Consider the following 22054-nt stretch of genomic DNA (forward strand, 5'->3'; position numbering starts at 1 on the left):
TTTTAGTATTTTTACTTTATTTATCGGATAAAATCTATAAAATATTCCACAAAAAAAAAAAAAAAAATACAATACATCATGAGTTTTCATCTTATTACCCAGCGCCCTTCAGTTACATTTATATCATATACAAAGACACACAGTTTGTGCTTCACAGACCCCACTTTCATACACGTATAAATAACACTGCAACTTCCTGCTTCTTAGTGTGTAAAAGTTTTTTTTTTTTTTTTTTTATTACTATTATTTCTCAAATCCAAACCGATTCACGTCGCGTGTCTGAGCAGAGGAGCAAAAACAAGTTGTTGTCGGGAGCTGCTGCTCGTGCGTCTCGTGCGATTGGTCGGTGGTTTGAGTCCGGGCGAAAACAAGCTGCAAAACTCCTCCTACATGAACGAGTGACGCATTCTGCTTCCTCCCACCCTCCTCCTCCTCCTCCTCCTCCTCCTCCTCCTATTTCTCCCTCCTGGCCCTCACGGCCACCTCCTCCCTCAGCGAGTTGGCTGTCAGCTTGTCAGGATACATTAAGCTCATGTGCTTCTAGTACTCACTGAGCACAGAGGGGGGAAAAAGGCCAAGAACAGAGAAGAAGAAGAAGAAGAAGAAGAAGCAGGTTTTATGTAACCTCATCGCAGGTTTTTAATCGATGAAGCTTTCAGAATAAAAGGTCCAGTAGTAAGGCACGTTGTAGAGAGAGAAGAAGAAGAAGAAGAAGAAGAAGGAGAGATGGTCGGATATTCAGTTTAAAATGCTTTGTGTCTGGCTCACCGGGAGTTAAACAGGAGTGTCCAGGTAAACCAGCAACAAACAGGAGGTAGAACAGGAGTAAACCACAAACACTCCAGAATCAGATTCATGCAGCCGCTCGCTCACTTAGATCTCGTCTACTGGACAGGAGGTCGGAGTCTCAGGTAGAAACACATAGAAAACTGTCTTCTTTTTTTTTTTTTAAACTCCCAGTGAAGCAGCAGTGATAAAATTCATACCATCAAGGCCATAAAAACACACAGGCGTCTGCTGCCCATTTACAATTTTTGGGACTCAACCGTTCGCAACCTCGGTCGCAAACCAGACTGGGATCAACATTTCTATTTAAAATACATATTTTCTGCTGCCTTCATGACAAGTTGGATTTACCGTAAATACGAGCTGCCTCGAGAGGACAAAAAAAAACAAAACAAAAAAAAACAAAACAAAAACTGTAATTTCTTGCACACAGAAGGTCAAAAAGAAATCATAAGTTACACTCACACCCAGCAATAGACTCTACATATAAAGTTATGTTTGTGGTGGACTTTTCATTCATAAATAAGAATCGTTTTCTCGCTTTTACAACTGGCGGCCTTTTCGAATAAATATATAGATTTTAAATGTCCTGGGTAGGTGGTGCCGTTCAGTCCTGAATCCTGAAAACAAACCCGAGGCCTTTGCCCCCACCGGCCCGGCTGAAGCACGCCCTCTTGAGTAATTGAAGGGTTTTCAATTAATAATCAACCCGGGTCTGATCTAACAGACCACGGAGGCTCAGGTTCCTTCTTCCTGAGTTCTTCCTGAAAGCTGCTTCTGCTAAAACTTACAAAAGGAGAAAAAATAAATACGAGATTTTTACGGCTCCATCTGCATTTACAGATTTACAAAAATAAGGAAGATTCGTCCCGCGTCCGTTGTAACACTTCCCTGACGAGTGTTGCAACGCCGTTTTGTCTAGACGCTTCTGCTCTCACTGCACATTAACACTAAGAGGCGACTGATGTGGATCTATAAAAGGAGAAATGGATCTTTTTGAGCGTGCGCGATGAAATGCTTTGAAGCTGCGGTTAGAAAACATAGATGGGACGTTTGGAGACAGTTTGGAAATAGACTAGACTCTGCTTTCTTAGGTAGCTGTTTAACTGATGAGTGATTTTTTTTTTTTTTTGTAAATCTAAACAATGAATCAGCTAATGCCGCTAATCGTTTCTGGACTCGCACCACGTGAGGTTTCACGGTGCTTGAGTCACGTGCAGCCGTCGACTGGTCCCTCCTATAAGAGGTATGTGCACAACAGTTAGTGTGTCATTCGTCCTCATAAACCCGTCCTGAGCCTGACTGTCAGATGGAGCCTTAAAAATCTTTAAAAAAAGTTCACGGGAGAAAAACAGCGGCTCCCGATCCTGATTCCTTGATTTATCCAAGTGCAGTAAAAATGTCCAGAGGGGTTTGTCTCCGCTGATCACGACTTGACCAGAATCTCCATGATGTGGTCCAGATCGTTCAGGTCCAAGAGGCAGGACTGGAGGCTCCCGGCTGAGGAGTGGCCGCCCGGGCGCACTTTGGCGTCCTCGTCCGGCCACAGCGACACGCTGACGGGCCACAAAGAGCCCGACGACCAGGCGGAAGGCAGGTCCGAGGTCTCGTACATCGACGTGTCGATGTCGTCGAAGATATCGTCCAGGGTGAGGTCGCTGAGGTAGCCCATGGCGTTTACTGCATCGCTGAAAGAGGTGACGGTCGCGGCGGGCGGAGGCGGAGGCGGAGGCGGCGGCTTCTGCAGCTCCGCCGCGGAAATGTTTACCTCCTGAGAGGGGAGCTCTGGGGATTTCTCCCCGTCGACCTCACCCTCCGCGCACCCGGGGCAGGTGAGCGACACGTCCTCCCTGAAGTCGTCCCTGAGGAGGCAGGAGTCGGGACGCACGGCGTCGGGGGCCCTCGCCCCCTCGTCGCTCCTCATCTCCTCCTGGATCTGCCTGAGCGTGTTGATGAGCAGCACCGAGCGGCGCAGGCTGAGCTCCATCCCGGCCTGGTAGCGCTGCAGCTTCTCCAGGCAGAGGCCCAGCACCCGCTGCCGCTGCTGCTGCTGCTGCAGGTGGCTCATGTCCGGTTTGGTCGGGAGAAACTCGTCTTCCCGTTCCACCTCCACCTCCACCTCCACCTCCTCATCCTCCTCCTCCTCCTCCTTCCCGATCTGCTGCTTCTCCTCCATCACCTCGGCCTCCAGCTCCTCCAGGCAGCTCCACTTCCGCTTCACACCTCGACCCAACATTGACCTGGATCGATTGATGCAAGGACATCTCCAGTTAGTTTCTAATTTACTGATAAAACACCACAGGTCGTTCACTAGTGGTTAAGCTTTGCCACTCAGATAATACAAGAGACATTAATGATTAGTTTTACACGTATTATTTTAAGCTCTGCACGTACAGAGCGACCGAAAACCTATTAAAATCCGTCTCCTCAAACTTTTGGCGCTGAGACCAGGTGCATCAGGCTCCATTGCCGTGTTATAAACCAGTTTATGTAAGAGCACTAAGCAACGCAGACCTGCCTCCCCTCCCACTTCATTACATTACTGCCACATTCAGATCAAAAGCTTCGAAAGAAATGTATATAAAAAAATAAAAAAAAATCAACATTAATAAAAGCAGAGCTGCAGTTTGCGAAGAGGAATGTGTTATTTCAGACATTTGGTAAGGGAACGTTTCAGCTGCTGTGAGTCACTGTCAGACACTCCTTCAGGCTGACAGACTTTATTCATCCTCACAGACATGACTTGGATACCCTCGGATCTCCGTCTGTCAAATTTTCTCAAAAATTACTTCAAATTAAGTCAAATTTTTGAGAATTTTTGACCCTATTTGAAGAAGCTGCTCAGTCTAAACCAATGCAGCTTTATAAAGACACGGAAATAAAGACAAATCCACGCTTAAATAACTTATTTATTCCATTTAGGAGGATTAATTTCGACCACATTCTCCACTCTTTAACCCACTTATTTATAACAGGACCCCCCTAAGAACAGCCTGAACCCCCTTCACGGTCCCCAGACTTCAGTGGGAACAAAAACGAAACCCGAGTTTTAAAAAGGCAAAACTCGACTTCAGCTCCTTTAAACGACAAAAAGAAAGACCAGTTATCAAACGTGAATGAACCAACCTTACGCGTCCTTGGGAAGTGTCATGAGGTGGGAGAAATCCGTCGTGTCCTCGGCTCGTTTTCGCTCCGTCGTTCCTCTGCTACCAAGACCCGGAGTATGAGGAATGTACGGTCCATCCAGAGCACAGCAGCGGGGGGAGGAGGCGGAGCCGCCGGCGGGGGGAGGAGAGAGGAAGGAAGGAAAGGAGGGGGGTAGCGCCGGTAGCTCCAGAGCAGCGGCGTGCGATTGGTCCGAGTGGCCGCTTATCAAAGCTCCTCCTCGGCCACTCACGGGGCAGCGAGTGTGCGGCGGCGTGTTTCTGCCGCGTTCAGGAGCGACCTGTAAAACTCAGAGCCACAAAAACTCAAGAGAAACACGTGAACGTCGGAGTTTACGAGGACACGAGCTCGGATTGACCCTCAAAGCTGTGCACAACACTTGATAAGAATGTGAGGATACACCCAGGTCACGATTCGATGCGGTTTCCGATACTTTGTTAACGATACGATTTTTTTAAATGAGCTTCCAGATGAGTTATGACTGAAAAGATTATTTCTCAAACCAAAAAACAAAAAAACAACAAAAAAAAAACACATTTGTAACTTCAAAACACAAATATATATATTAAGATATATATAAACTACAGACGATATTTTTCCTCCTTATTTCTCTGAGGGACCGAAAACTGTGCGATGCATATGTCCTCTCAAAAGTACAACTGATATTATCTTTAATAACATAAAAAAATAAAAATAAAAAATAGATCTTTAAAATATATTACATATAAAAATAACTATATGAATAATACAAATAAACAAAATCTCTTCAAATAAACAAACTAAGGCCCTGCATGTGTTTCTAGTTCGACGGGATGTTGTTTTAAGGAAAGTCAGCATATCTCGTTCCGCCTAAAAACCGGACAGTGACTTACAACGCCGAACACGTGCACTCAAACCTAGACTACGCCCTAATATTTGATAAAAGCAGGTTTAAAGTGAAACTGGGGTTTCCCCTCTTTCCCACCCCCTCTGCAAAAATCATCTTCAGTGTCACTTTTAGACCAGGGTTCGGGGGGGGGGCCCACATTCAGCCCAATTTGTTCTCAAGTGGGTCCGAACCTGTAATAAAACCTGTAATATAACAGAATGTTTACATTTAATAAACTTTAAGAAAAATAAATGCACTTTGGGCACTTATTTTTCTTAAAGTTTTCTCATGAGGTGGTTTTTCAGACGTATCAATATAAAAGTTTATCGCAAAACTGCCGTGGAAACACTTTTTTCCGCATTTCACCGTTGTCACCAGGGATGTCGCAGAGAATTTAAGAGAACTATGGGTTATCGCAATTATTGAAATTTCCAAAATATCGCTTTTATTTTGCAAAAAAAATAAAATGTAACAGAAACTTGTGTTGTGTTCCGTCCAGAGGATAAATAATGAGTATTATGAGATATTGTCAGGTACAGGAGGTGTTTATCGTGAGTGAGTGGGTGTGTGCCCGGGTGGGGCAGGGAGTGTAAGGGTATGTGGATGTGGATGTGGAACCTACACATGTGTCTCGGGGAAGGTGTGTGTAATCTGAGCTGTCGTTGTATGTCGACATACAATGACTGATTCTGCAGGACAATATACGACCAGTTTACAAACAGTTAAAACATAAATGCAGCTTCTAATGACTAATTTCACAGGGAAAGAAGGAAAACTGGTTTTTCCGTGACACATGTTAGTTAATGTGTCATCAACCCGACAAATACATGTTATGGACTAAATTTCTTAGTTTTGCTCAATAAAAGCGTCAAAAAAGCGTTTAGCGTAGTTCCTATGTGTCTTATGAATCCTGACATGTTCTGCAGACTCACATTTAACGCCCAGATTTGTCTCATCCAGTTACCACATGCAGCGTTTTCCTCTAATAATCAGGATAAAAACTCATTTAACCACATCAGTCAGATCAGATTGGGGCCAGTTTAAACCTCAGATAATTTATTCAACAGAAAAATATTTTGTTGTCTCCGTCCTTCAAACAAAAAAAGTGTCTTATTATTATTATAACTTTATTATTATTATGTTTATGGACAAAGTGCACATACATTAAACAGTGTCAGACATGTACGACACCACGCTGAAAGCATTGCACAGAAACACACAAACACAGGGTATATTTTTAATATTAGCGCTGGTAATTTATATTAATGAGGCTGTTGTTCTTCTTCGTATTTATTAAAACAGATTTGTGGGAAACTTCTTGTTCCAAAATACTTAAATTCTTTCATAAACGCAGATAATAGTGTCAAAAAAAGCCGGTGTGTGTGACCTTATTAATGAAACATGGAATAAGTAAACCATTAACTAACAGTTCTGACTTCGTGAGACAGTTTTAGAGAATGTTGAACACATTTATCACTGATTTGTATCGTGGCTCTTTTATGTTTTGACCCAGTTGTTATTACTTATTGTTTTAAATTCCCATATAATTGTAGATAATAGTGTCACAAATGCACGTGTTTGTGTGTGTGTGTCCTCTTTAATGAAAGATGGAATAAATAAACTATTAGAACACATTAACTTATAGTCCTGACTCCATTAGACAGTTTTAGAGAAACTTGTATCATGTTTGTATTATTGTTTTGTCATTAATTATAGTTTTATTCGAGTAGTTTTTCTTAAATTCTTTCATAAACACAAATAATAGTGTCACAGATGCAGGTGTGTGTGTCCTCATTAATGGAAAATGGAATAAATAAACTATTAAAGCACAGTTTTAGAGAACGTAGAACACATTCATCGCTGGTTTGTGTCACGTTTCTATTAGTTTTTGACCCAGTTGTTATTAATTATAGTTTTTATTTTGGTAGTTTTACTTAAATTCCCCCATAGATGCAGGTAACAGCGTCGTGGTGTATGACACCAGAGAGTATCACCGGTGTGCCAGCACTGGAAGTATCTAGAAGGCCGGGGGTGTTTGCGGTGAGCACCTGAACGCAGCATTTTAAAGGGACAGACTCAGAAGGGAAGAGGAAGGACGTGACCGGAAAGACGGGGAAGGCAAACGCCAAATAAGGCAACTCTTGATTCACCGTTTCTTTTTTTTCGTTCTTCTTTCCTTTTTTTTTTTTTTAATTAATTTTTTTATTTTTTCCTCACCCAGGTTGCACAGCTACACATCTACTTCCTCCTTCCTCGTCTGATGTTATAACACCTTGTCTGTTTTTTTTTTTAAAAAACGTGAGCTCTTTAAATTGCATTCCTGTTGCAGCATGTGTGTGTGTGCGCTCAGGAGGATATATCGGGAACCGAGGGGAGGAGGAGGAGGAGGAACCAAAAACTGAGTCCTGTTAGTACTTTTAAACCCCGAAGGTGCACAGATCTCCAGACAAGTGTAGCCCTTGTGCGTCTGGTGTATTATGAGCGTTAAAGGTCGAGCTAACTGCTCCCGGACACGTCCTCTCAGCATCACATGCTCCAAACTTTAGGTTTTCCCGATACATTTCTGAAGCCGCGTTTATTGTCTCCGATGTCTCGTTTCCCTGAGGCTGCCTCCTTTTTTCCCTTTTTTCTTTTTTTTGTGCTGACTCACCGAGAAGCCCATTAATCTTTAACTACAGGCCCCGGCCGAGACGAAGGCGGCAGGCCAGCGTGCGAAGTGAGCTCATAAATTGTATGAACACAAAAAAACAAAACAAAAACAAAAAAAAAAACACCTTTTGTTAGTTCAAGACGAGATGTGACCTTGAGCTCGGGCACGTTTTTTTATAAAAAACTTCTGACTGCGTGTTGTGGTGAACACAATGACCCCGTTGTGTCGTTGTAGCTTCATGTTTAATGCAGAATGTCACGGTCCAGCGTCACCATGTGACAAGCAGCAGCAGCAGCAGCAGCACAACTAATTCAATTTGAGCATTTTTGAAGTTTTTATTTTGATCTACGCCCTCGACCGACCGACCGACCGACCGATGGACGGACGCTCTTTATTCAGGATTCTAGGTTTTTAATTTGACTTAATAAAGTGTTAACACAGTTCAACATAGAACAGTTCAGTTGTCGTGTTCTTATTAATTATTGTCGTGTTCCAGTAGTTTTATTCTTTTAAACTCGTTACTGATGTTTACGTTCCTCCTCAGTCAGGTTTCTACTTCCTCCTCCTTCTCCTACTTTTACTTTTCCTCCTTTCTCTCCCCCACTTCCTCCTTTCACTATTGTCGCTCTACTCCTCCTCTTTATACCTCCTCCTTTCTCCCTTATCTTTCTCTCCTGCACTTTCTCCTTCTCTTATCACACGTGCTCCTCTTCCTTCTCCCTCTTCTTACTTAACACCTCCTTCACTTCCTCCTTTTCTACTTCTTACTCCCCCTTCGTCTGCTTTCACTCCAACATCCTCCCATTTCTCCTCACCTCCTCCTCCTTTTCTTCTTCTTCTCCTTTCTACCTCTTCTTCATTGTTTATTCCACTTCCTCCTTTTCTTTCAACTAATCTCCCTATTTACTCCTCTTCTTTACACCTCCTTCTTTCTCTCCTCCACTTCCTTCTCCCTTTTCTTTTTCACTTATCCTTACTCCTCATTCTTACTTAACACCTCCTTTCTCTTTTCCTTCCTCCCTTTCTTCTCCTCCTCATACCTACTCCCCACTTCCTTCTTCCTCATCCCTCCACTTCCTTTTCCGCTTCTTACTCCCCCTTCTTCTCCAACATCCTCCCATTTCTCCTCACCTTCTCCTCCTCTTAATCTACCCCTCCTAATTTCCTTCTCCTCCTTTCTGACCCCTTTTTCCTCATTTATTCCTTCTTCATCTAATGTTCCTCCTTTCTCTCCTCCACCTCCCCGCTTTTCTTTCAACTAACCTCCCCATTTACTCCTCTTCCATACACCTCCTTCTTTCTCTCCTCCCTTTTCGCTCTACATCTCCACACCTCCTCCTTTCTCTCTTCCAACTCCTCCCCCTTTCTTCCTCTCCTCACACCTACACACATTTCCCTCCTCCTCCTCTTCCTGTTCTACTTCTTACTCCCCCCTTTCTCCTTCTCCTATTTCACCTCCTCCTCCTCCGTCGTCCATATAAACAGTCACAGAAACTTTAGCCCGAAACAAACCAAACGTCCACGTCGTCTTATCAATAGTTGCACCTTTTATTATAAAAAATATTTACAAAGATGCTACAATGTTTTTTTTTCCTTAATATAAAAAAATGCATACATTTTACAACGATAATTAGTCTTTGAAGTTCTAGCTCCCATTCAGACCAGCGTGACATCCTTCAGGAGTGTGGTGGTAAGGTATTCAGCGTGTCGTAATACTGTACTTTAGTCAATACATTTCGTTTGCCTGAGTTAATTAATCTTCATCGCGACGAGAAGGAACAATTTCGGGAAAAAAAAAAAAAAAATGCATTTGATTTTCCACATATTCAGGAGAAAGGCAACTGTTTGCATAAAGGAATTAAAGGACTTTTGAGTTGTATACAGTCAGTTTGAAACACATGACAGAGCTGCATAGTAATCGGAATAGAAACCCAGTTATTATTATTATTATGACTATTATAAAAAATAAAAAAAAAAATAGGAATAAATAGGTACTGCATTGAAAACGGAGGGTAAAATTTGGATAAATATAATTTCATCAGGCCTCATGGTTGAATTGATAATATGGCGTGTCTGTACCTAGATACAATAAATACAATAAATAAAAAAAAAAACAATAAATTAGATGGGTTAACACACAGAATTCCTCGTTTGTAAGAACAAAACGAGAGAAAGAAATATGGCTTCTTGATGCAGTTATCACTCCGGTGGTTTCTCTCCGAATGCTTCAGGAAAATTGTTAGCGACAGCAGGGCAGGAAAAATCTACAACTTACCAGAAATGATAAAAGTTCAGGAGGAATTTTTCCTGCCCTGCGTCTGAGAAAAAAAAATAAAAATAAAATAAAAAATGAACCAACAGTGCCTACAAAGTCCTGACGCCTGTTACAGTCAACGTGTTATACCAAACCATGGGAAGACACTTGTCTCAAGTCTGGCTACATTTAAAATCTTAAAAACGGCTTGGGAGACGGGAAAAAAAGAAATAATAATTATAATAATAATAATAATAATATCAAATGACGCTTGCAAAAAATCCCCCAGCTGTATAATGCAAAAAAATATATTTCTATATACACATACGTACATATACATATATTCCATTCATAATTGCTCAAATCTTTTTTTTTTTTGTTGTTGTTTTTTTTTTTTAGGAAAATATGCATTGATAGACTCATAGATTTGGATTTGTTCTGGTTTCTGATGCATGTAGTGTGTGTGTGTTTGTTTGTGTGTGTGTGTGTGTGTATGTATATGTGTGCGTGTGTGTGATGGGATTGTTCCTCGGTCCATGTAACAATAAATAGAAATGGACAAAGTGGCTGAAGAGAGTAACGACCAGAAGGAGCTAGTATGACAGAATGTATGACAGACGTAAACATGGAAAGTACGTAAATAAGAATGCATCAAGGTATAAGGTAATTATCTTCGCCTTCGACACAGATGTCGTCTAGTTTTGGGTTTTCTCTTAAACAAAGTAGGAAACTAACCGCTTCGCCCTCAGGCTGGGATGGCTCGTCCTCAAACACGCCAAATTTTTAATTACGTTTTAGTTTTGTTGTTGTTGTTGTTGTTGTTTGGGTCCCGCCTACAGCAGCTGCCGACTCGACTCCAGAGCCGCTCCCAGGATCAGTTCGGCGCGCCGTTACTTTCCCACCTTGTCCCCCCAAAAACCTCCAACAATCCGTGTGTGTAACAATACCACATACAGAACATGCACACGTGTACTGTGCATAGTCTGGAAAAGAGTCTGTGGGATGAGTTCAGGCCGGTGGGTGGGGTGGGGGGTCGGGGATGGGGAATGTTCCGAATGTTTCAGGATCCCACTATGATCTCCATGATGTGGTCCAGTTCGTTCAGGTCCGACCTGCAGCTCGCGCTGGAGCTCAGCGTCGTGGGCCCGTGAGAGGACAGGCTCTCCAGCAGGTCGTAAGGCCCCATTTTGGGGGCGCTCTGCATCCCCGTCAGCACCGTGTCGAGGTCGTAGTACGACGGGTCCACGTCCGAAAACAGCTCCTCGAGGGCCGGGTCAGGGGGCGGCGCCGGGTGCTTGATCTCAAAAGTCCCAAAAACCTGCTCCCCTGTCCTGGAGTCCGCGCTAAGGTGGTCCCGGTCCCCCCCGTCCTCCCCCTCCGACACGCACTCCTCGCTGTCCTCCTCCTCGTCCTCCTCGCACTCGCCGTCCTCCTCCTCCTCCTCCCAGCAGGGCCCCATGCCGAACGGCCCCGCCAGGTAGGACGCCGAGGGCAGCTGGGGGGAGACGGGCGACAGGGTGGACATGGTGACCTCTGTCTCCACGTCCCCCTCCATCACCACCTCCTCCGAGTGGTAGCCCTCCTCCAGGCCCACCACCGAGAAGGGCTTGGGGCTCTGCCCGGCCTGCGCCGCCGGGTCAGTCTGCCTGCACAGCACCTCGGTGGCCACCAGGCGGTCGGTGGGACACTGGGCGGCCGCCAGCGCCTGGGTCATGATCTGCCAGGTGCCGTCCTGGGTCATCTCCTCCTGGATCTGCCGCACCGTGTTGGCGATGAGCACCGAGCGGCACAGGTTGGGCTCCACCAGCATGTGGCACAGCTGCAGCTTGATCAGCGACATGTCGAGGAGCGACTGCCGCTGCAGGCTGTACGAGGACGACATGGTCCGGACCGCCGCAGAGGACGCCGCAGCCGCCGCAGCCGCCGCCGCGGGGCCCTGGTCGTCGCCGCCACCGGAGACTGGCTCCTCCCCGGAGTCTGAGAACTTGCGCTTGGTGCCCTTCGGGAACATGTTGTCTCTCTGTTGTGGGGGCGGCGGAGGAGACAAAAAAAAAAAAGAATGAGACACGATGGCGGCGAAAAAAAAACAAAAAAACATCAGCAAATGTATCACACAGACAAAAAAAACTGAATCTCACTAGCTAATATAGTAAAAAAAGAATAATTAATGATGTAAACGTGTGCTGTGATGAGGCTATGTGGTGTGGTATTTGTGTGGATGTGAGGGAGCTAAGGCTACTGAGCAGCAGCTGTGTGCAACTTTATAAACTACTGCTTTAAACTCTTAGCTACAGTAAATGGTGAATTGTAGTTGTTTTTTTCTTAAAGTTTGCTATACCTTTCCTGTTGAGAGGCACAGGCAATAGCAATGCAGCTTGGTCCCGGCTGCAACGCTTCAAGTACTTTTGTACGAGCGACAAGCAGCTTTTGTTCAGCACCATTTCTGCCCATTTTAGGCCAGTCTGAGGCAAGACTCCTGCTGGGCGGAACAACCACACTTTTAACAGACCACTGAGCCACCGAAAATAGCATGGTTACCAACTAAATGCGGACGCTGCATCAAAGTAAGCACAGACTAACAGAAGACCTTTATCAGAAAACAAAAAAATAAATAAAAAAAATAAACACTCAGGTTACATGATCGGTGAACTCCCGCCCCCCAATTCCCCAAATCCCCCAAACCCCAAGCGCCACCTGTGATCAAGAAAATCAGATCCTAATCAATGAGGTGCTTCCAAAGGGGGTAAAAGTGATAAGAAGGAAGAAAGATAATAGCATTTATGATTCACAGTACAATATATATATATATATGTATATATGTATGTATGTATGTATACACACACCACCAAGAGCCGCTAATATTTACAAGGGAGATCAGGTTTCCAGATCTACACACACACACACACACACACACACACACACACACACACACACACACACGACGCTTCAGAAACTAGTAGAACAAGATTTTCACTTTCTCTTCACTGAGGAGGGGGAAGAAAAGTCAACTTCCTTATTAGACACCAGCGCTGCAACACACATACATGTCTTACAGGAGCAAAACAACACTCCCACCAGCATCATTATTATTATTATTATTATTATTATAAAAAGGCCTTTTACTTCACCCAAAAATAAATAAAAGAATAAATAAAATGAATTAATAAAATAAGCGGGATAGGAGAGCGAGCGCTGAGCTGCAGCCGGTGGCGTTTTTTTTTTTTTTTTAATTTTCCGTCGGGACAGAAAATAACAGCGTTTCCTCCTCTGTGTTAGACCTGTGGGGCAGGGCATCTGGGTCAATGAGTCCACTCGCTTTATTAAAAAAAAAAAGTTTCTATGTGTCACAATGGAAACACGTTGGTTTAGCAGGACAGAAATCAAACAGCAGTGAGGTTTTTTTTTTTTTTTTTTTTACAGAAAACCGCCTTCTCTTCTGCAGAAAATGAAACTAAAATGAATGTTTTGGCCGTTTTTGACGTCGTTTTGACTCATGATGTGCAACATTAAATCAACATACAATCAAATACAGGCTCTAAAACCTTCTGTTTCACCCTTTGACTTAATGAGAAATAAACAGGTGAGCAAACCTAGTGATACTTTTAATAGGAAAAGAAGGAGCTCTAATGCACACTGATTGACTTCAAGGTCTCACATTTCCTGACAGAATAAGGAAGGAGGAGTGGTGGTGGGTGGGTGGGTGGGGGGAGGGGATTGGGAGGGAGGGAGGGAGGGAGGGGGGGTAGTAGTCATTTATGACGGTGCCCGGAGATCTAAAAATACAAAGGGTGAGAAAACAATTATGGAAATATGTTCTCATCTTCTGGTGTAGTGCATTTGTGCTGCCACCTGTTAAACAAGAGACAGCAGCACCTACATCCTTAAAGGAAAAAAAATATATATTTAAAAAGAAAAACAAAGAAAGAAAGAAAGAAATAAATACAACCAGGAAAAACCTACAGAGCAAACTGCAACATACAAGAGAGAACATGTTTATTAAGAAATAAATGTTTTTGGACACCCTATAGTTCAGCATTTTGGGGGTAAAATCTCAATTATTACTCAAATTTATTTATTTTTTTATTGTATACGCTCACTTGCCAGTTCATTAGGTACAGAGCTGCACTTAAAGTCTCCAGGAAATAACTTGAGAGAGGCCGTTTGTGGTTCATAGTACTACTGAATTGTAATACCCCGACACGTGTTTCTATTATTTTGGCACACCCATGTTAAGTCAGTGGGCTGGGCTAAATAACAGAAACTCAACCGCACCACGCAAGACACTTTCCAACAAAAAAAAAAAAAGTCATCTCCAGTTAAATTACGACCTTTCTGACATAAAAGAGGATTTAGTGCAGGATTTATTTCTTAGAATTCACTCGTGTACCTAATGTTATGGCAAGCCAGTGTATTTGCCGCAATGTAAATAAAAAGGCGTATTCTGTAGCAGACAAATTAGGTTATTTCCTTCTCTCTTTTTTTTTTTTTATACTAGTTATCACATTTTCTTAATTATTTTGTGAATTGACAGCCGTGACCTATTAATATTCACAAACTGATCCCATCTGCCACAAGGTTTTTTTGACGGCGGCTGTTGGAATCATGTCCAATAAAAAAGCCGTAATTTCATTCACACAAGTACATTGGTGTTATTTCTGGACTGGATTTAATTTGAGAATGCTGACATACGTGGTGTTCAAAAACAGGAAGTGAATAATACGTGAGCTGGAGCAACGGATTTGACCGTCGTACGTGGATTTTGTGCATGTGTGGTGTAAACAGTAGTAGACAGCTCTTCCCGTCTTGAATTTAAGATTCTTGTCCGATACGGATGATTAACCGTCGTGGCGGCAAAGTCCAATGAAACCCGTAATTTAATTCTCACATGCACATTAATTTGGGGCCTTTAATGAGATTTAATCCAAAAACACTGATGTATGTTGTGTTCAGGAACTCTACTTAGAGATAATAAATTGTACGCACAAGTTTAAAGCGTAGTTTAAACACAATATTTGACAAGTTAAAGCTCTAACACGACTGGATAATGTCCAATTAAAAGCTTGATTTCATTCACACATGCACACTAGTGACATTCTATACCTATAACTAATATTTTGGACATTTAGTGAGATTTAATCCAAAAACACTGGCACATACGATGTTCAAAAACTCAAAGAAAATATCAGGAAGTTAACAGTCCTTGGTCTGGAGGTTAAAGATTAAACATCTTAATGTATAAAAGTGTGGTGCAAACACAGTATTAGACAGGTTAAGTTGGAAAATGTCTTGATTTTCAGGTTTGCGTCGGCTGCAGATGCCAAATTGCAGTGACTAATCTGGATAATGTCCAATTAAAGCCTTAATTTCATTCACACATGCACATTAGAGACAGTTTGTGTTATTTTTGGGCTCTTAACAAGATTTAATCCAAAACCACCGACATATATGATGTTCAAATACTCAAGAAAATATCAGGAAGTTAAGAGTACTTGAGTTGGCGGCTAGATAACTAATTATATGTACCACAAACAGAGTGCAAACTCAGTATTAGACAAGTTAGAGGCCTAATACGCAGCTGGTTGCGCTAAACCTACTACTGATTTTACAATGATTTACAGATTTTTGTCTGCTACAGATGCTAAATTATAGTATTTGCAATTTGAATAAAGTCCAACTAAATCCCTAATTTCATTCACACACATACACTAGCATTAATTTGTGCATTTAATGAGATTTAATCCAAAAACACTGACATATATGATGTTCAAAAACCAGGAAATGAAAAGTCTGTGGGCTGGAGGTTAGAGATTAAACATCTAAATGTATGAAAGTGTGGTGTAAACACAGTATTAGACAGTTTAAGGTGGAAAATGTCTTGATTCACAGATGTTTGTCTGCTGCAGATGATAAATTGTAGTATTCGCAATCTGGATAATGTCCAATTAAAGCCTTAATTTCATTCAATTTGTGTTATTTTGGGGGGCGCTTAATGAGATTTAATCCGAAAACAATGACATATATGTTGAAAAAACAGGAAATTAATAGTCCTTGGGCTGGAAGTTATGTATTATATTACTTGTGCTAAAACTACTACTGATTTCACAATGATTTTCAGATTTTTGTCTGCTACAGATGGTAAATTGTAGTATTTGCAATCTGGATAATGTCCAACTAAATCCCTAATTTTATTCGCACGTATACACTAGTGTTAATTTGGGTTATTTTCGGCATTTAGTGAGATTTAATACTGACATATATGATGTTCAAAAACCAGGAAATGAACAGTCCATGGGCATGAGGGTAGAGATTAAACATCTAAATGTATAAAAACATGGAGTAAAAAGACAGTATTAGACCGGTTAAGGCGGAAAATGTCTTAATTTTCAGATTTGCGTCTGCTACAGATGCTAAATTATAGTATTTGCAATCTGCATGATGTCCTATTAAAGCCTCAGTTTCATTCACACACGCACACAAGTGTTCATTTGCGTTATTTTTGGACTTTTAACAAGATTTTATCAAAAAAACACTGACGTATATGATGTTCAAATACTACAGGAAATATCAGGAAGTTAATAGCACTCGAGTTGGAGGCTAGATAACTAATTTTATGCACATAAGCTTAGTTTAAACATAATATTAGACAAGTTAGAGGTCTAATACTCAGCTAGTTGTGTTGTGCTAAAACTCCTACTAATTTAACCATGATGTACAGGTTTTTTGTCTGCTACTGATGCTAAATTGTAGTGACTAATCTGGCTAATGTCCAATTAAAGCCTTAATTTCATTCAATTTGTGTTATTTTGGGGGGCGCTTAACGGGATTTAATCTGAAAACATTGACACATATGATGTTCAAAAACCAGGAAATGAATAGTCCCTGTGTTGGAGGTTAGATATTAAACATATAAATATATAAAACTGTAGTTAAAAGCACAGTATTAGACAGGTTAAGGTGGATATAAATACTCAGCTAGTCGTCTTGTGCTAAAAACTCCTACTGATTTCACAATGATTTACAGGTTTTTGTCTGCTACAGATGCTAAATTGTAGTGACTTATCTTTATAATGTCCAATTAAAGTCTGGATTTCATTCACACATGCACACCAGAGTTAATTTGTGTTAATTTCGGGGGGCTCGTAGCGAGATTTAATCCAAAAACACTGACACATATATGACACATACATAAAAAACCAGGAAATGAATAGTCCGTGGGCAGTAGGGTTAGAGATTAAAACATCTAAATGTATGAAAAAGGTGTGGTGTAAACACAGGGTTATATACAGGTTAAGGTGGATATAAATACTGGTTGTCTTGTTGCTAAATGCTAAGAAGCAAGAAGCCAAACAAAAAAAAAAAAATGCAGCCTCGCTTTACGTCAATGGCTGCCACCGTGGGCCCATCCCCCACTGCACACTGAGCCGGACCCAGCTCTACTTCCACAGCCCGCCGAGCTAAATGAATAAATAAACTCACAAACAGCGGCGGGTTAAAAACAAATCCCTCCGGTTCCCCCACTCTCTCTCTCTCCCGGCCACAACCCGGTTGCCGTTAAGACCGTTTGTGAGCCGTGGGAGAGGCCGTGGGAGTGGGCTGTGAGCCGCTGGCCGTGAATGCCGCATGCTTTGTCTTTTCAGCCTCGGAGCCACCGAGCGACAATGAGGCCATTTTGCTCTAGCAGCGGCAGCTATCCGGCTATTTAACTAGCATGAGAAGATAGAAATATGAGGAATGAAAAGGTGGTGAAGAGGGGGGAAAATAACCATCGGCTCCACCGTTAACCTCCTTTTTTTTTTTTTTTTTTTTATTTAATGATCAAATAAACCTTAGTGAGAGTTAATCAGCTATAAACGTCCACCCACCCCGTCCTCTCCTCTAAACCAAAAACAAGAGTTTTCACCACGGCTGCTCTCTTTTAAGTTCCCCCCCTCCACAACAACAAACCATCACCCGGGAGTCTGCTTTTCTTTTCTTTTTTTTTTCTTTTCTTTCTTTTTTTGTTTTAAATAAAAGCGGCTACCGCCGCACTCACCTCGTGTTTGTGTTATTTTACTCCCGTCTCGGTCATAGGATCGACGGCAGGGAAAGCGGAGATCAGGTTCAGATGAGATCACTCATGCCACGGCTTCAAAAACTGAGCGGAGCGGAGCGGAGCGGAGCGGAGCTACCTCTGTCTGTCCTGCTGCAGAGAGGAGAGGAGAGGAGGAGAGGAGGGAGGAAGGAAGGAAGGAAGGAAGGAAGGAGGGGGGAGGGGAGCCGACAAAGGCCAGCCATATGCCTGGGATTCCTCTCCGCAGATTTCCCCCTGCTTTTTCTCCGGATAATGCTCTGACAAACAAGAGAAAGGAACAGCAGAAATAGGGACGTTGTTTGCTAATTTACCGCATGTCCGCAATTAATCTGCGCGCTTTGTGAAATAAGGGCACTTTTAGTGGTGGAGCAATTAAAAAAAAAGTGGAAAGTAACTACATGTTAAGTTATTTTATATAATAATGTTATGACAAACGAGATAAAGTCAGATTAATGAGAATATATGTGGGTTTTGTTTGCTGATTTACAACGTGTCCACAATTATGTTTGTACCCATTATACAAACAAACATGGATCAATGGATCAGTTCAACAAAAGTGGAAAGTAATCAAAAATAAGTTACCTATATAATAATAAATACAAAATATAATATAATAATGCCCTGACAAACAAGACAAAGTCAGATAAATGAGAAAATATGTTTTGTTTGCTAATTTACACCATATTTAAAATTAAGTTTATACGCTTTATACAAACTAACGTGGATCAATTCAACAACAGAGGAAAGTAACTCAATATAAGTTAACTATATAATAATATATAATACATAATACTATCTGACAAACAAGATAAAGTCAGATAAATGAGAAAATATGTGGGTTTTTTTTTGCTTATTTACACCATATCCACAATTAAACTGCCGTTTCCACAATTACGTTTATATCACTTTATACAAACAAACAAATATGGATCAATTCAACAAAAAAGGAAAGTAACTAAACATAAGTGACCTATATAATAATACATATAATATATAATATTATATGTATAATAATGCTCTGACAAACAAGACAAGTCAGATAAATAACAATATATGTGGGTTTTGTTTGCTAATTTACACCATGTCCACAATTAGCTTTATACTGCTTTATACAAACACACAGGCAAACAGATTAGTGGGGGATCAATTCAATTAAAAGTGGAGAGAAACTAAATGTCAGATATTCATATAGTAATGATCTGACAAACGAGGCAAAGCCAGATAAATAAGAATATCTGTGGGTTTTTGTTTGCTAATGTACACCACATCCACAATTAAGCTGCCGTTTTATATAAACAAGCACTAAACAAAAATGGAAAGTGACTAAATTTAAGTTTTCTACTTTGTATATTCTTATGAACGAACTGTTGTTTTTTCCCATTCATGTAGCCTTCTATAAACTCGCACTGAAACTGACGTGTGCTTCAGTAGATACAATCTATTTAAAGGCCCAAGAACACAAATGTGCATGATGTCACAACTGGACTGAGGTTACGCTGCTACTACATGCTGCTACTATATATTTTTATACAGTATGAGATATTAAAACACCTGCATATCTTAAATATATATATCAAAGAATGGACATGGGTCTTCTCTAGGGCTGTCCTGCGGTGTCTGGTAACACAATGTTGTTAGTGCTGTACTTTAAAAACAAACACCACTAACCCCCATACCGTCATTCATGCATACATGACACATATGCATACTCCCACCCCTAAGATAAAATAGATTATGACTGAGCACTGAGGGCGTATGAACAATACTAGAAGGAATGAAAAACAATAAGAACAACATAACATAACATGGTCAATGTTATTAACTTCTCCTGTCAGCGGTCGTAATGTTGTGGCTGATTGGAGTATATAGAGATATATGCTTATTAAACCTTTACCTTGTACATAACATTCCTGTCCATACTATCTGTCTACCTTATTATTATTGTTTTTCCAATCATATCTATCACAATTCAGTAAATTCCATGTGTGTGTGTGTGTGCATACATGGACATGTATAAATACACATGATTCACTGTTGATACAATTTTTGAAGTAAAATATATAGAGAAGGAGAAGTTTATAATTATTATAAAACTGCACTAAAAGTATGAAAAGTGTTCTTAAACCACAACAAGATGTTATTTATTTTACATGCGTTTACATATTTATTTGTAGACGCATGTGACGGAGTTTAAAGTCATTTACACATCTGGATGATATGTCAGTTCTCAATGAGCTTCATCCACACAAAGTCAAAGCAGAGGTTGTGTGATGCGAATGTGGTCAGATGTAGACCGCATTCGGGGCAGCAGAGTTCACATTGTGTTCACATCTCAACCACAGTCTGCCAGGTGTGTGTGCGGTTCACGCAGTGTGTTCACCTTCTCAGGACCGCTATTACAAAACAGACTTCATCGTAACAGCTCTGCTGCTCCGTCTTTAAATGGTCCCGTTTAGAACTGATTTGACAAACTATAAACTGAGTGGAAGCACAAAGTGCAAACAGTGTAAACTATTTTTAAATGGCAACTCTATAGTGTATTAGTTTGTAATAAAACATGTGCGCACTTCTTATTTCTTACTTTTTCGGCCTGTTCAGACCTGGTGTTAACATGCGTGCTGAGGGATCTGCTACAGTCAAGTATCCAGGTTTAAAAACAGTAAGTCTCAACATGCGTCTCAAGCCACCACTTGAGGTCCAATCTCCGTTTCTCGCTCTTTATGCAAATAAACAGAAACACTATTTGGGTTACAGGTGTGTATTTCAAAACATCATTGTAATGTGCATGCACTGTTAGTGTATAACTTGAATAACAATAGTCTAATATTTGGCAAACAGCTACATGGATCACTAAAGTTACTGTTATTTCTGTATAATGAACAGTTCTGTTAGAATGCTTTCAAAAATGCAAGTGTTAATAGTTTATTTTTATCCACATTTTGCCTTCAAGACAGCATCAGTTCTTCTACTTACACACAGTTTTTGAAGGAACTCAGCTGGTAGGTTGTTCTAAACACCTTGGAGAACTGAGCACAGATCTTCTCTGGATGTAGGATTCCTCAAATCCTTCTATCTCTTCGTATAATCAGAGACACACTCCATGATGTTGAGATCTGCGGGGGCCCTGCCATCACTTCCAGGACTTCTTGTTATTCTTTACGCTGAAGATAGTCTTTAATGACCTTGGCTGTATGTCTGGGCTCTTTGTCCTGCTCCAGAATAAATTTGGGCCCAATCGTCCTCCTCCCTGATGGTATTACATGATGGGTAAGTATCTGCCGGTATTTCTCAGCATCAACCATCAACCATTAATCCTGACCAAGTCCCCAACTCTATTTGCAGAATCATGCAAGAAGCCTCCACCATGCTTCACTGTTGCCTGCAGACTTAAACTTTAGTGGTCCACAGGGGAAATTACTTGGTGAAGTTAGCTTAATTGTTACAAACAAAAAGATGAGCTGTTATACAGCTGGATAGAGTGAAGAATGAAATAAGTTCTGTAGAGTTCACTATGGGAGTGGAGCTGAATCATTCTGCTGGAGAATGAGCTCCTCTGTCCCTCTAGTGTTTGGTGTAGTGGATGGGATGGATTGTCCATAATGGAGAGCAGTTTATCCAGTGTCCTCCTGTCTCTCACTGAGACAAACATCTCCAGCTCCCTACCAATCACATGTCCAGCCTTTCGGGTCAATGTGTTTATCCTACTGATGTCTTTTTTGCTGGTACTATTCCCCCAACAAACCACAACAAACCGCAATGGCACTCTCAACAACAGACTCCAGACTTTCGGCGAACAAACTGCCTTCTGCTCTGGTCAAATATTTCACATTTTTTAATGTTCCTATGTTTTCGTGCATTGCGTTTCGAGTCTCTTGACCTTGTTTCCATGTCAGAGGGATAGATTTTTGGCTGTAACTCTTCCATGAAGACCACTTCTGGCCAGACTTCTCCAGACGGTAGATGGGTGTACCTGGGGGCTGAGACAACAACTTGATACTCAAAATTGCGAAGATGATGGAGATGACCTTAGACTTCAGGAGACTGAAGCCCAACACTCATCTCCCCATCAACGTCAACATCATCCAGCATGGTATGCGCAGACAATCAGACTAAAGTACAGGTTTCTACCACAGACCGATCTCCTTCATGAATACATGGCAACAAACCTTGTTTTTGGACCCTAATGGGTTTGCTCCATTTACATTTCACTGTACTTGTACATTGACAATTAATATATATCTATCTTCTCTATAAGGGTCC

The 22054-nt window shown here is 41.4% G+C and overlaps 2 protein-coding genes across 3 annotated transcripts; both read right to left on the reverse strand.

The window, feature by feature from the left end:
• Positions 1–4067, reverse strand: LOC125024262 (SERTA domain-containing protein 3-like). Its single transcript, XM_047612028.1, has 2 exons — positions 3913–4067; positions 1–3026 (listed from the first exon to the last, which is right to left on the reverse strand). The coding sequence occupies exon 2, from the start codon at positions 3020–3022 to the stop codon at positions 2213–2215; it is 810 nt and encodes a 269-aa protein (XP_047467984.1). The 5' UTR covers positions 3023–3026; positions 3913–4067; the 3' UTR covers positions 1–2212.
• Positions 4068–8996: 4929 nt separating this feature from the next.
• Positions 8997–17923, reverse strand: cdca4 (cell division cycle associated 4). 2 transcript variants are annotated; one of them, XM_047611290.1, is made up of 3 exons: positions 17756–17923; positions 12062–12199; positions 8997–11743 (listed from the first exon to the last, which is right to left on the reverse strand). In XM_047611290.1, exon 3 carries the CDS (start codon positions 11732–11734, stop codon positions 10784–10786), a length of 951 nt encoding a protein of 316 aa, XP_047467246.1. In that variant the 5' UTR covers positions 11735–11743; positions 12062–12199; positions 17756–17923; the 3' UTR covers positions 8997–10783. The 2 variants fall into 2 exon arrangements, with proteins under 2 accessions (XP_047467246.1, XP_047467245.1); XM_047611289.1 differs by lacking the exon at positions 12062–12199 and having other exon boundaries at positions 17756–17922.
• Positions 17924–22054: the final 4131 nt, after the last annotated feature.

This window comes from Mugil cephalus, chromosome 17, assembly GCF_022458985.1.
Source record: "Mugil cephalus isolate CIBA_MC_2020 chromosome 17, CIBA_Mcephalus_1.1, whole genome shotgun sequence".
Taxonomy (NCBI): Eukaryota; Metazoa; Chordata; class Actinopteri; order Mugiliformes; family Mugilidae; genus Mugil; species Mugil cephalus.

Bases quoted from the DNA above. Each gene is read 5' to 3' on its own strand.
- cdca4 (XM_047611290.1), bottom strand. From the start codon at position 11,734: ATGTTCCCGAAGGGCACCAAGCGCAAGTTCTCAGACTCCGGGGAGGAG.
- LOC125024262 (XM_047612028.1), bottom strand. From the start codon at position 3,022: ATGTTGGGTCGAGGTGTGAAGCGGAAGTGGAGCTGCCTGGAGGAGCTG.